We start from the raw sequence: 13,714 nt of genomic DNA on the forward strand, positions 1-13,714 counted from the left end.
TTGCGAGCAGAAATGTCTTGTTTGACCTGTATTGTGGGAAGAATATAGAGGGCATCTTTACTGAGAACTGCTTTCTGTATCTCATATCATACTGACAGAAGAGCAGGATGTCTTCAGGCTAGGGTATGGATCTTCTAGGGGACAACTATACTTTTTCCTGAACAAGAATAAATTACTAGGAAGTACTGCTGTCCTCTTGGGTCCTAGGTTCTTGGTTTGAAAGCTAATTTAATTTAACAAGCATTATTTACACTCCCACTATGTAGAAAGCATCGTCCTGGGTGCTGGGGGTATGAAAACTAAATAAAACAAAAAATCTGCCCTCAAGAAGCTTATGTTTTATTGGGGAGATACAACATGTAAATTGATGAAGTAGGTTCATGAGAATTAAACAAGAAGAGAATACTAAAAACTAAGCATGTTTGTTGGATCTCAGGTGGCCATTTCTTTCAATAGAAAATCTTTAACTTAGGACTTAGCAAGGAAGGGAGGAAACAAGGGAACATGCATTTATTGAACATCTATTATGTGTCAAGCACCTTAAACATATTCTCTCATTTTATCCTCATGACCCTGGGGGGTAGGTGCTATTATTATCCTTATTTTATGGTTGAGGAAACTGAGGCAAGTTAAGTCACACAGATAATAAATGTCTAAGGTCAGATTTGAACTTGGTTCTTTTTGATTCCAGGCTCTGTACTCTATCCACTGTGCCCTCCAGCTCCACAGGGGACTCTTTTTGATGCCATTTCTATAATCCCTTACTTGGTGATCTTATCATCTCCCAGGGTTTAATTATCATCTCCCTGCAAATGAGTCCTGATCCAGTCCCTTTGTCTCTTTCTTGAACTCCATTCCTATATCACCAACTACCTATTAGACATTTTGAACTTGATGTCTGTAGACATCTCTAACTCAATATGTCCAAAATATTACTTGTTATCTTTTCCCAAAAACCTATACCTCTTCCATACTTCCCTCTTACTCTTTAGGAAGCCACTCTCCCTCCAGTCACTCAGGTTCATAACTTTGGTGGAATCATCAGTTCCTCACTGTCCATTTAAATAATCAGTTGCTAAATGTTGTAGCTTCTTTCCCTCTAACATCTTTCCAATATTTTCCCTTATCTCAACTTACAGACACTACTTTAGTTCATGTCCTCATCACCTCTGGCCTGGACCACTGAAATAACCTAATTGGGTTATCTGCCTCAGGTTGCTCTGTATTCCAATCCATTCTCTACTCAGTTACCGAAAGTGCAAATCTGACCACGTTAGTTCAGTAAACTCCCTATTACTTCTAGAATCAAATAATAAAGTCGTTTGTTTAGCATTTAAAGCTCTTCACAATCTGACACCTTTCTGTTTTTCTAGTCTATTACATACATTCCATGGTCCAGCTGCCCTGCTAGTGCTCACAAATGAAGCCCCAGTCCCCTTCTTCAAGTCTTTGCACTTGGCATCCCCATGCCTGGAATGTTCTCCCTCTTCACTTCTGCGTCTTAGAATCCTCAGTGTCCTTCACGAGTCAGCCCAAATGCCACCTTTTCCAGGAGGCCTTTCCCGGTTCCCAGTTCTTATTGCCTTCCCTTCCAAGGCTTCTTTTATCTACTCTGTCCATATTTTATATGTACCTATTTGTGTACATGTTGTCTCCCCCACTAAAATGTAAGCTCCTTGAAGGCAGGGGCTGTTCTGGTTTTTTTTCATTAGCACTTAGCACAGTGTCTGGCACATTAGCAGACAGTAAGTGCTTAATAATTGCTGCATCTATAGCTGGTGCTTCTCTTTACTTTTCTTTACTTGCATGAATCTCTGAGTGCCATACTTAAGCCTGGTTGGAAAGTTTACTTTTCTATGAATGCTGCCTCAGCCCTGGAGAACTCATCCTAGGATCTGGTTGTTTCACAGACATTTTCTCTGTTTACTCCTAGCTCTGCCACGCTCACTCCCAGCTGTCCCAATACATGGAGCGATACAGGTGAGTTTCCTCCAGAGGCATAAATGGAATTGATACAAAGACCCAGGCTTCTCTTAGTTTTAGCTACCACAAGTTGAAATACTTTTAAGTATATTTTTCTCTCATGCAATCTTGGAATAGAACTTTTACTAAGTTGGTAGCGGCATGTGTCGCATCACAGGCCTGTGGTTAATTGGTGCCTATGGTTCACCCCATTACTAAGCTATTGATCAATTAAGTTCTTAGACAGTGGGGGTCAGCTTTTTCCTTGGGGGTTCTCTCTGGTGGGTTGCCCACTTGTAAAAGTTTCAGACAAAAAGAATTTGCTCAGGAGCCAAAGAACCAGGGCTGAGAGTGTGGGTGTATTATTTTAAGGGTACTTGATGTACATTGGCTTTTTTTATAGGAAACTTTTGAAGGCCAAGAACCTGATGTACATCAAACAAATTTTGTATTTGCTGGAGAAATTTGTGACTGTTTTGGGTGGTAAGAGAAGTTCTAGCCTCTATCTAATCTATTAAACTTCTAAACCAGCTGATTCCTTTTTTCTTCTTTATTTACCATGGGATGTGCCCCATCATATTCTTGAGACAGGCATTCTAGATTCCTGAGTTCTGTTGACTTAATTTATAATTGACTAATTATGTTGTCCTCGGGTTTGTTCTTTGGTTCTCCTTGTTCCTCTGTAAAATAAGATTGTGCCACTTCTCTCCCTGCCTCAAAGGAATGTTGTAAAAAAAAGATGAAATCTAATAGTCTATAAGTTCCTTTAGGGAACATATCTTATTGGGTAGTGTGTGCCTGTGTGTGTGCTTACACGAATGCACATGCATGTTGGCTCCCTTTACTGTTACTGAACATTTGGGTGAGTCGGAGCAGTCTAGAGTAACAATCTCATCATGCATGGCTTGATTTTTTTACCCTTAGGAAATGTGAAACAGAATCCCAACACTCAGAGCCTCATTCAAACAGGTAAGAAGAACTGGGCCTGAGGAGGATCTTGAAGCCTGGAAGCTGAGATCTGCAGAGCTCAGAAATACTGGGAATCTTCATTTTCTTTACTCTTAGGGACTGAGCTGAAGACCATCAATGACTTCCTGTTTCAGAGCCAGATTGACAATATCAATCTATTCAAGGTAGAGTTTCTGTGTGTGTTAGGTGTGGCCGTCTGTAGAATTTCTGTGATCTTATGAAGCTTTACTGCTCAATCATTCAGAAAACGTTGATCAGTCCTCACTTATGCACAAATAGATCACTGTCTTAAATCCCGTGGAAGAGATTCTGTACTGAAATAGTTTGAGGTCTAGTTGGGAAGAAATAACAAATATGCTTAAAATGGATTAATAACACTTAAAAACAACACATCAGCAAATACAAAATATATGAACCAAGAAAGCTGAAGGTATATAAAAATGTGATCATAGCTGGAATAAACCAGGGAAGGTCTCTTCTGTATTTGAAGGTCCCATTGGAATGAAGAGGAAACCCCAGGTTTTCACTGCTTCAGTTGCTTCATCTGTCTCATAGCACTCTCTTTTAGTTAGGTCTTGGGCCTTATGGCATAGCAGCAAATTAGCTGTTAATTAAGAACCAAGTCCTAGCCTATCGCTGATAAAGGATCATCTGGAGGCCTTGTATACTATTCCTTTTCCTATCTTCACCCCAGTGAACCCACTTCCCTTCTGCTTTCCATATTGCCTCAGATTTCTTCCTATTCAGGTCTCTTATTTGTAGTTTTCTATTGGACATTTCTACCTAGATAGCTCACGGGCACCTCAAGTGCAATATATCTAAAACCAAATTTATATTCCCTCCCAATTCACTGCTTCTTCTTTATTTCCCTCTTTCTGCTAATGGTACTACCTTTTCCCTATTCATCCAGACTGGAAACCTCAGAGTCTTCTTTGTCTTCTCCATTTCCTAATGTCCAATCAGCTATTGAGACCTGTCCATTGTAGATGGAGTTCCTATAGATTGGACTAGATGATTTTTGAAGTCTTTTCTAATGCTGAGATTTCATGATTCCGTACTTCCTGGGCAATGTCTTGAAATTTTTCCTTGGAAAAGGAATCCTATACCAATCTTTAACATCCCAGTTCAGACTTTTGTTAATTACAAACACCATACTTATTTTACTGTGACCTTAATATTTAAAATAAACAATATTTAATTAAAAATTAAAGTAAAGGGTAATTTTATTTTTTTGTGGGGCAATGAGGGTTAAATGACTTGCCCAGGGTCACACAGCTAGTAAGTGTCAAGTGTCTGAGGCTGGATTTGAACTCAGGTCCTCCTGAATCCAGGGCCAGTGCTTTATCCACTGCGCCACCTAGCTGCCCCCAAAGGGTAATTTTCTAAAGAGTAATTTCTAAGGGTAATTTTTCTAACTCTTCCTTTTTGAACCATTTACATCTTAAATTATATATATGGAGAAAAAAAGTAAAAACAAAAATATACGTCTTTACTGTTGTCTCCTTCTGAATGGGGCCTTGAAGCCCCATTATTTCTGTTTCCTTTGACTTCAGAAAATATGGTTGCGTTCACTGTGCAGCACATGGTATGATTACTGTTTTTCCTACCTGAACTTTGTAGGTTTCTAGCCTTGATTTGGGGTCAGAATGACACAACTGGAGGTTCCAGGTGTCCCTGGCTCATCTTTGTTCATGTACTGGAAGGCTTCCATGTGCTGTGCCCCTGGGCCCACATGCTTTTCCCTACTGCTTATAGGCTTCCAACTAGACCTGGAAAAAGAGACCTTTCTGTTTCTTGAAAGCAATAGCCTCTGAAGGATTGGGGGTGATTATACTACAACATTGATTTTAGCGAAGAACAAGAATCAAAGGTGTCTGAATGCTCTATTGATATCCTTAAGGTATTGGGAGAAAGTGAGCAAGTCCTCTACTAGATTGGGTAAAGTCTGTGATGAATTGGAGAGGACATATACAAGAGTCATACAGGGTGGGTAGGCCAGAGATTGGTTGTAAGAAACATCCAGTTCCATGAGATCATAGAGCTGAATATTTGAGTTTATATTTTGGCCATACTATCTACAATTTTGTCTTGACTAGAAATTTTTAGCCTGTATTCCAGTTCTTCTTAGATACTTGTATAAGGTTTATCTTCCTAAAGTATATTTCTTTTGATCAAAAGCCTTGAATAAGCTCCCATTATCTACCAACAGAGTTCAAATTCCATAGCTTGGTGTGCAGGATCTATCATAATTTGACTTCAAGTCACTTCCCAGCCTTATCCTATGCTAACTTCATTCTGTGTGTCTTATGTCATGATTAGGCTTAGAAAACACCCTGTGTTTTCTACACTTTTCAGAAGTAGTTCCTTCTGTTTGTATTGTCCTGGCTGTGTCATTAGTATTTATCATAATGTTCCAACACATCCTTCAAGACCCAGGTCAAAACCTTTTTCTTCTAACTACCCTTTCCTGGACCCTCTGGGTGGAAGTGGCTTCTTAATTCCTTGGAGCCCCTTATAACACTTTGAACTATTTGTGGCACTTAACAGTGTCCTGCCTTGTGTGAGTTATTGGTGTACTTGTGTCTCTTACTTTATGCCCAAGATACTCTGCAGTGATAAGTACATAATATTTATTGAATTAGATTAAGACAGTCAATAGGAAGAAAATCGGGGGTGGGGAAGATCGGGGTTAGTTTCCAAATAGCAGAGACAGGAGTGTTCTGCATGTGTAAAATCCAACTAACAGGCATATGAAGTCTTCGAATTGTGTTGAAGTTAACACCTTTCATTTAAGCTTGGTGTGTGTGGAACCATTGGTACCTACCCTTTTATAGAGATATTTCTGAGGAGAAAAGGCATGCGTATTTTCTGGGGGGGAGGGGGTTGGTGTGAGAAGGTGAATCGACTGTAATAAGTTTGATGATTGATTACCCAGGTGTTTTCTTTTTATTTTTTCAGCCATTTGGCTGTTTCACTACTAGGTTCCACTTTGACTAGAGTGAGCAAAAGGAAATCTGTTTTATCATTTGTCAGTAACCCAGGGAACATTTTGACACAAAAGGTTGAACTTGTTGGCTAAAATAAGACTTTTGGATTCTTGGGGATGTCAGCAGTCTGTTCTCTGGCTGCCTTTCACAAGTATTAATAGTTGGACCTTGGTACAAGTTACTTGTTTCTACAGGTGCAACGGTATTTTGAGAAGAGCATGGTCAGCAGAAAGGTAAATACTCTCTTCTTAGGGACATCTTCCAACTTGATGGGTGTTGTTGGCCAGGTTTGGGGCACAAGAAAACGCTGTTCACTTCCCCGACTAGTTAATATCTTGTGATTCCTTGGGAAATGAAATTTGAAAATGTTACTTTCCATTCAGAAGACTTTACTAAGTAGCCCCCCATCTTCTTCCTACTCCCCTTCTTTCTTCTTTAAGCAACCACTTTTAGTATTGTTATACTTGGAGTCATAAGGCTCTGGTTCTGCCACTTCCTAGCTGTATAGTCTTACGTAGTGCATTTAATCTTCCCTAAGCACCAGTTCCTTGACCTGTAAAATGCAATTTGTCACAATGCAGTTGTTTGGGTTCACGAAGGAATACGGTGGTGTCTCTGTCCTTCCACCTTCTAAAGAGCAATCCAAGTTGGCTGGTTTCCAACACTTCTTGCAGAGCCTTCAGCCTGGGACTGGAGGTGAGTCCGGGAAGGTTGGGAAGAAGCCAGGTTCCAAATCCTGCGGCAGGAGGAATGGTTATTGGCTTCAGGAAAGTTTTTTCTTCCTCTGCTTTAGACACACTCCTTTCTGTTCTGCAGCAGCTCCATCCTCACCTTCCACAGACGATGAGAGCAGACCCGCATGGCTTGGCTCTCCACTGATGCAAATTGAAAGCTTCCTTGCAGCTCTTACCACTGCCAACCAAGATGGCAGGATAATTGTGAACAGACAAGGTAATCCTGCCTCCAGGCCTCAGCCTCTTGTAGCTAGGTTCACTCTCTGAGAACCCATGGGGATACAGGAGTAGAATTCCCATTTTTCTTCCCTTTAGTCATTAGGAGTCAGGAAAGAGGTAAAGTCACTCTCATGTAGTCCCCAGGGAATGGAAATTAAGGCTTCATGTTCCAGAAGAGAGGGACTGGTGTTAGAAGTGACAGAGTGGACTTTTTTAGGGCATTGTCATTGTTTTCAGTTTGGAAAATATAAGTGAACATGGGAAGGAAAGTTGCTAAAAACCATGGGGTCCCAGAAGAGGGCAGCAGTTCATAGGATCACAGCTCTCAAGGTGGAAGGGGCCTTGAGGTTCATACAGCTAGTTCAGCTCCCTTATTTTACGGCCAAGGGAATTGAGGCCAAGGGGAGAAAGGTATTAAATGGGAGAGGTAGGATCAGAGCCCAGAGTATGCTGATGTGGAACGTCCTCGGACCCTATGGGGGGAAGGTATCTGTTATGCTCTTTGTGCAGCAGGTGTCACTTCCTATTCTCTTCTCCTTCCTTTAGGCAGCCTCAGTCAGAGCAGTCTCCGGTTTTTACTCCTGAATCCCTCAGTGCACTTTGCCCAGGTGGTAAAGGAGTGTCGGGCAATGATCATTGCTGGGGGCACCATGCAGCCGGTGAGGACCATCCACTCTTCTGGCACATGTGGTGGGTGGTAATCCCGTGCCTAGTAAAGTGGCCAGAGCCTGAGCGAGACTCTGTCCACAAGGTGGCAGTGTTCCCCTGCTCTTCATCACGCCTCTTACGGCTGCTTCCTCTGTGTGCCTCAGCACCCTATGGACACTGACTGTCTCCCTGAGAATTCATCTGTTTCTCCGCTCCCTGACTCTGCTCCTTTAGCCACAACACTGCTCTTCCATACCCACTAGAGAGTATCCAACCTGTTTTTCCCAGTAAAGTCAGAGGAGTTAGGGTCAAGTTTTGGCTCTTCTTTTTACCAGCACAGTGACTGGGGAAGTTGCTCTCCAGATCTCATTCTTCATCAGTAAAATGCCAGGGTTGGACTAGATGATCTTCCCACTCTCCCCAGGGTCCCATCTCCAACTTCCACATGCACATTTCTACTCTCCTCCCATTGCCATTGCATAGGACTCAGCCTCACAGTTCTGTCTTTCTCCTGTTCCCATGTTGCCCATTGGTTACCGGCTTTTTGTATCTTTGCTTTCATTTAGGTGGCTGATTTTCGGCAACAGTTGCTAGAATGTGCTGGGGTTGGAACAGAGCGTGTGGTTGAGTTTTCCTGTGGTGAGTATTCATGTTCAAGATAGGGTATACTGAGGAAATTTACATTTCCTGACTTTACATTTGGGACTGTGCAGTTTGAGGGCTCTGTGACTTAGGGTCCTTAATTGCTTCCCTTTTGACCTTGATTGTGTCCTGCTACTCAAACCTGGCTCTGATAGGAATTAGGATGGATTTTTTTTTTTTTTTAGTGAGGCAGTTGGGGTTAAGTGACTTGCCCAGGGTCACACAGCTAGTAAGTGTTAAAGTGTCTGAGGCCAGATTTGAACTCAGGTACTCCTGACTCCAGGGCCAGTGCTCTATCCACTGCACCACCTAGCTGCCCCCATCTGATAGGAATTAAAAACTCTGACCTCACCCAGCTCTGCTGGACACAGGTGGTTCATCCTTGGCTGTAGGGCTGACTCTCTCCCACTTATGCACTCCAGGGCCCATGTAATTCTATTCCTGTATTCTTTTCCCACCCATGTTTTCCTAGTTTATAGATTTGAATAGTCTCCTAGAAGAGAATAATCTATGCTTCCCTGTTGTGATCCTAGACACCCTTTGGAAGGACAGGGATAATTTTGCCTAAGTTCTGCCTCTAGCTATAGCTTTGGTCTTCATCACAGTCTTTATTTTTGGTTTTCATCAGGCCATGTAATCCCACCAGACAATATTCTACCCATTATCCTTTGCAGTGGGCCCTCGAATCAGCAATTGGAATTCACCTATCAGAAGAGAGAGCTGCCTCAGATGGTCAGTACCTGTCTACGTGTTGTAGGAGAAAGATTATTGTAGAGTGGAAAGAATGGAAACCATTTTGACCCAAGGGGGAGAGGGGGAGGGAGGAGCATCTATTATACACCAGGCACTGCAAAGTACTTTTTACAAATATTATTTTATTTGATCCTCAAAACAACCTGGCATTCTACAGTTGAGGAAATGGAGGCAAATAGAAGTTAAGTGGCTTGCCCAGGGTCACAAAGCTAGTGTCTGAGACCACATTTGAATTTGGAATTTCTTGACACTAAGCCTAGCTTTGCATCCACTGTGTCACATAGCTGCTTCAATAAGAGGGATGAGTTTAGAATTTTATCTATCTTTTAAATTCAGGCATTAAGTCCCTCCAGTAGATTGATGATGCATACCAAGTGGGGAAGGGATTAGAGGGGACCTTCCCCCTCCCCTCCCTTTCCTTTTTTTTTTTTTTTTTTTGCAGGGCATTGAGGGTTAAGTGACTTGCCCAGGGTCACACAGCTAGTTAAGTGTCAAGTGTCTGAGGCTGGATTTGAACTCAGGTCCTCCTGAATCCAAGGCCAGTGCTTTATCCACTGCGCCACCTAGCTGCCCCCCTCCCTTTCCTTTAAAGAAACTTTAAACTCAAAACCCAAATCTCTTTTGGATGAGGCAAGTGATAAAGCCATCTTTGAACCCTACCCTTTCTGGCTCCTTTGCTATCTACTTAAAACTAACCCTGCCTTGGAGAAAGTAAAGTTGACAGGGTATCTAATGCTATATCTAATCGTCTGCTTTAATTATTACCAGAAGGTCCAAAGCAAGTAAAGGTGGAGTGGGAGAAGACTTGCCAACCCACTCCAAGCATTTTAAAGTTGCTGACACTTTACCATTTAGGTTCAGAACCTGTGCTTCCTTGCCCCAGAATGGTTATCTTCTCCACACTTTCTCTTGCTGAACACCCAGATTTCTCTAGATAGAGTGTTTGTTTTGTTTTGTTTTTGTTTTTGTTTGTGGGATTTTTTTGGTGAGGCAATCGGGATTAAGTGACTTGCTTAGGGTCATATGGCTAGTAAGTGTCAAGTGTCTGAGGCTGGATTTGATCTCGGGTCCTCCTGACTCCAGGGCTGGTGCTTTATCCACTGCGCCATCTAGCTGCTCCAGATAGAGTGGTTTTGATCTCTTTGTTGGAAATCCTGTCTTTGGACAGTGTCTCATCCAGCCATGAGCTGTCACAGGGAATTTCTTGTTTTTCTCCCTTTTTAGATGGATGAAATTGGCCGCATCCTCTGCAACATATGCAATGTGATTCCTGGAGGTGTGGTCTGCTTTTTCCCCTCCTATGAGTACTTGCACAAGGTACAGGCACACTGGGAGCAGAGTGGTCTACTGACTCGTCTGGCAGTAAAGAAGAAGGTGAGTCTATCTCTATTCTGGCCCCACAGGTAAAACAAAAACATCTACCTAATACATGGCATTCTCCTGAGATGCTTTGCAAATACCAGAACTCTGCTTCAGGTCTTGGTGTATGCATTAGTGTTTCACCCCAGGGCAACTTTTCTTTTAGCTCCTCAGCCAGTCTACTCACTCTCCTGTTATTCTTGTCCTTAATTTCCTTAGTAGCATATACATGGTCCAAAGGATCATTGACCGATAAGAGTAAATGACACCCAAAAAGTGTGATTCAGAACATAGGGCTAGGGAACAGGACTAGGAATCCTGTGATCCTTTAGCCCGCTTTTTGGTGGCTTATATGTTTGTCTCAGATATTTCAGGAGCCTAACAGAGCAAACCAGGTGGAACAGGTGCTGGCTGAATACTCCAAGTGCATTAAGGTAAGAGGTTTGTTTAGTTGTGAAATTGTACGGCAAAGTTACATTGATATGTGTAAGTGTGGGTAACATGTGAGCTCCTTCAGGGCAGGGACTCTGTGCCTGTATCCCACAATACCTGGCACATAGTAAACAATACATTCTTTTTGACTGAGATATTGAAATAATGTCTAATTAAGCAGTTTCTTGATCTGGGATTTTTTTTTTTTTCAGAGATGCAGCCAAGTAAAAGATATGATGACTGGGGCCCTTCTCCTTTCAGTGGTTGGAGGGAAGATGAGTGAAGGGATCAACTTCTCTGATGACTTAGGGCGGTAAGAGTAAGCTCTGAGCCTTTCTCCCCCTGCCCACGAGCAGCTGAGAACACAGGCCCATGGTCTGATGCTGGCAACAGAATCTTTAAGTCCACTGCCATCAAATCCCTTTTGTCTGAAATCATGTGGTGGAAGGACCTGAGATAGTGAGATTGGAAGAGGCTGTGTGGAAGGGTGAAAGCTGGACTGGGTGTGTCCATGTCTGGATTCAGTCCAGGTAAGGCTAGGGTAGGTGGCTAAATATAATTTAGCAGGAGGGAGGGTAGATGTTGGCCAGATCCTTCCTCATTTTAGGTTTTGAGAACCAGGCTGGAACCTTCCTTCACATGGTAAAGCAAGTGGGACAGGTGGACCTTGATTTAGGAGGCACTTGGACTTAGATTCTTCTCTGACACTCACTTGCTTTGTGGTCACCTGAAAGTCACCTAACCTCACCAAGTCTGTTTCCCCATCTGTAAATGGGGATTATGCATGTGGTATAGCGCTTAGCAAACCTTAAAATGCTAGGTCTAATCCTTCTGAAGGTGTGTGGTTATGGTGGGCATGCCCTACCCCAACATCAAATCCCTGGAGCTGCAGGAGAAGATGGCGTACCTGGATCAGACCCTTGTGAGTGGCTCTTCTTGTTATTGTTATTAATCTTTTCCCCAAGCTCACCTCCTTCCCAAATTCACCTTGATTTGGGCTGGATGGGGTTATAAGGTTATGCTGGCTGTGAAGAATTGGCTTGTTCATACCTGCCAGGATGCAGTGTAGTTTCCTAGACCTGAGCAAGATTATCTTGACCTCGGTGGTATCACCTTGAAGCTCTGAATAGGAATAAACACGAATAGCCTTCTTGGTCTCTCTATGTCATAGGGTCACATGTACGGGCATAGCATATGTGGATCTTGAACAGTTTTGCAGTCTTAGTGATGGGAGTATAATTTCTCTTAGGCATATGGAAGCAAGGTGGGATTCTTGTTTAAAAACAGTACTGATAGCTGCTCTCCTTCGTTTCCCCAGCCCAATAGCCCAGGGAAAGCCTTGATTGAAAACCTGTGTATGAAAGCTGTCAACCAGTCTATAGGTGAGCCTGGCATGCATCCTGGATACCAGGAGTTGGCATGGGTGGCAGGTTATAGGGGAAGTAAGGGTGGGAGGGATTTAGCTTTGCTCATTTACCCTCCCTTACATTAGGGTGGTTGTTCAGAGTGATTCATTAGAAATAGCTGGGCCTATGAAGGTCAAATGAGGCTGCAGAGCTTGCTGAGTCTTCCCTCTTCTGAGCCCTAGTCTTTGCCTAACTCAGGACGGGCCATTCGGCATCAGCAGGATTTTGCCAGCATCCTACTCCTTGACCAACGTTATTCCCGTTCATTTGTTCTGGCCAAACTACCTGGCTGGATCCGAGCCCAGGTGAAAATCAATGCCACATTTGGCTCGGCCTTTGCTGCTTTGAGGAAGGTAAGTCCTGGTTCTTCCCATCCTTCAGTCCTCTCCCTTTCTCCCCCCCCCATTGTTCACTAGAACAAAAGATTCTCGGTGAATTTGGTATGTTTTTCTAGTTTCACCGGGAGAAATCGGATCCTTCCTGACAGATGAGCATCACTCCCTACTACCTGCCTGAGCCTGCTGCATGTGCTAGTATACCTCCAGTTTTGGCTGCAAAGAAGACAAAACACAGATCTAGCTCCAGCTTTTTCTGCCCTGTTTCCTTGTGTGAGGACTGGAGGAACGTTTTATGTTGGTGCAAAACACTTGGACAGCAAGACTTCCACAACCTGTCTTGAGAAGTTAGAAGAGAATCTGGGCTTTGGAGTAGAAGACTGAGTTGATGGTGGCGGGTTAGGGTATTGTAGATTTTGTATTGCAGCTTTAGACTGGATCTGTTCTCAGATGAGATGGACAGAGAAGTTATGGTAGGAGAAAGATGTGGGTTGAATTTCACTTTAGTTAAAGAAGAAAGAAAAGTTTGGTGTTATTCGGAGGAAGCATTGGAGAATGGATTTTTTGCACTTGGTTTTTACTGGTTGTTCTTGCCTCTCCTTCCTGCTACTTTGTTGTGAAACACTGTCCAGACCCAGCATGAAGCTGCCACTAGGTAGCTTCTCCCTGAAGCATGTCTGTGTGGCATGTCGATCTCCTTTGAGGATTTATGAAGAAATTTAACCTCAGTCTTTTGTCATCTGTCCACCACCTACCTCCCTTTTTGAGCTCGTTTAGCCCTCTTTTTCTCACAAAGAAAATAAATATTAGTCCATGCTTTTTCTATTTTTGCCCCCAGGACATCTTGCCTCCCTGCCTCCTGAAAAGGGGCTGGGGTTTAAAGGAGCACAATTCCATATAGGTGGCTTGTTCCAGTTCCCCTTTCAAAGCCAATGCAATCACACAGTTACCTGTCATCGAAATGTTAGGGGCTATGGGCTCCCAGGATGATTATTTTTAGCCATTATGTGTCTATTTCTGTGTCTCTGCTGTGTGGCTATCTCTACCCTAGGATATCTGAATCTCCCCTTTGCTACTTACCCATGCCCCAAAGAAAAGGACCCCTTCCACTCTCATAATGGTGAAAAGGAGGGCTTACTCTTACTGTCATGTATTAACATGCCTTGATTAAAGTGCACGTTTGGTTCATGCAGCTGTGATTCATGTTAATTTTAGCTTAATGGAAGAGTGAAACATGCTGGTAGAGGGGAGAGAGCCTTGGAGCCGAG

At 43.0% G+C, this 13,714-nt stretch overlaps 1 protein-coding gene across 1 annotated transcript in view; it reads left to right on the forward strand.

Annotated features, from left to right (window-relative positions):
• The window catches only part of DDX11 (DEAD/H-box helicase 11), a 37,150-nt gene extending 23,516 nt beyond the window's left edge, over nt 1-13,634 (forward strand). Inside the window, 17 exon segments of the mRNA XM_043967022.1 lie at nt 1,934-1,980; nt 2,366-2,445; nt 2,887-2,931; nt 3,028-3,095; nt 6,113-6,151; nt 6,500-6,614; nt 6,735-6,869; nt 7,418-7,530; nt 8,086-8,158; nt 8,790-8,893; nt 10,139-10,288; nt 10,639-10,707; nt 10,918-11,018; nt 11,543-11,627; nt 12,024-12,087; nt 12,310-12,464; nt 12,566-13,634. Of these exon segments, the coding sequence (XP_043822957.1) occupies nt 1,934-1,980; nt 2,366-2,445; nt 2,887-2,931; nt 3,028-3,095; nt 6,113-6,151; nt 6,500-6,614; nt 6,735-6,869; nt 7,418-7,530; nt 8,086-8,158; nt 8,790-8,893; nt 10,139-10,288; nt 10,639-10,707; nt 10,918-11,018; nt 11,543-11,627; nt 12,024-12,087; nt 12,310-12,464; nt 12,566-12,595 (1,473 nt within the window). The 3' untranslated portion in view covers nt 12,596-13,634.
• Nucleotides 13,635-13,714: the final 80 nt, after the last annotated feature.

Source organism: Dromiciops gliroides, chromosome 5 (assembly GCF_019393635.1).
Source record: "Dromiciops gliroides isolate mDroGli1 chromosome 5, mDroGli1.pri, whole genome shotgun sequence".
Taxonomy (NCBI): Eukaryota; Metazoa; Chordata; class Mammalia; order Microbiotheria; family Microbiotheriidae; genus Dromiciops; species Dromiciops gliroides.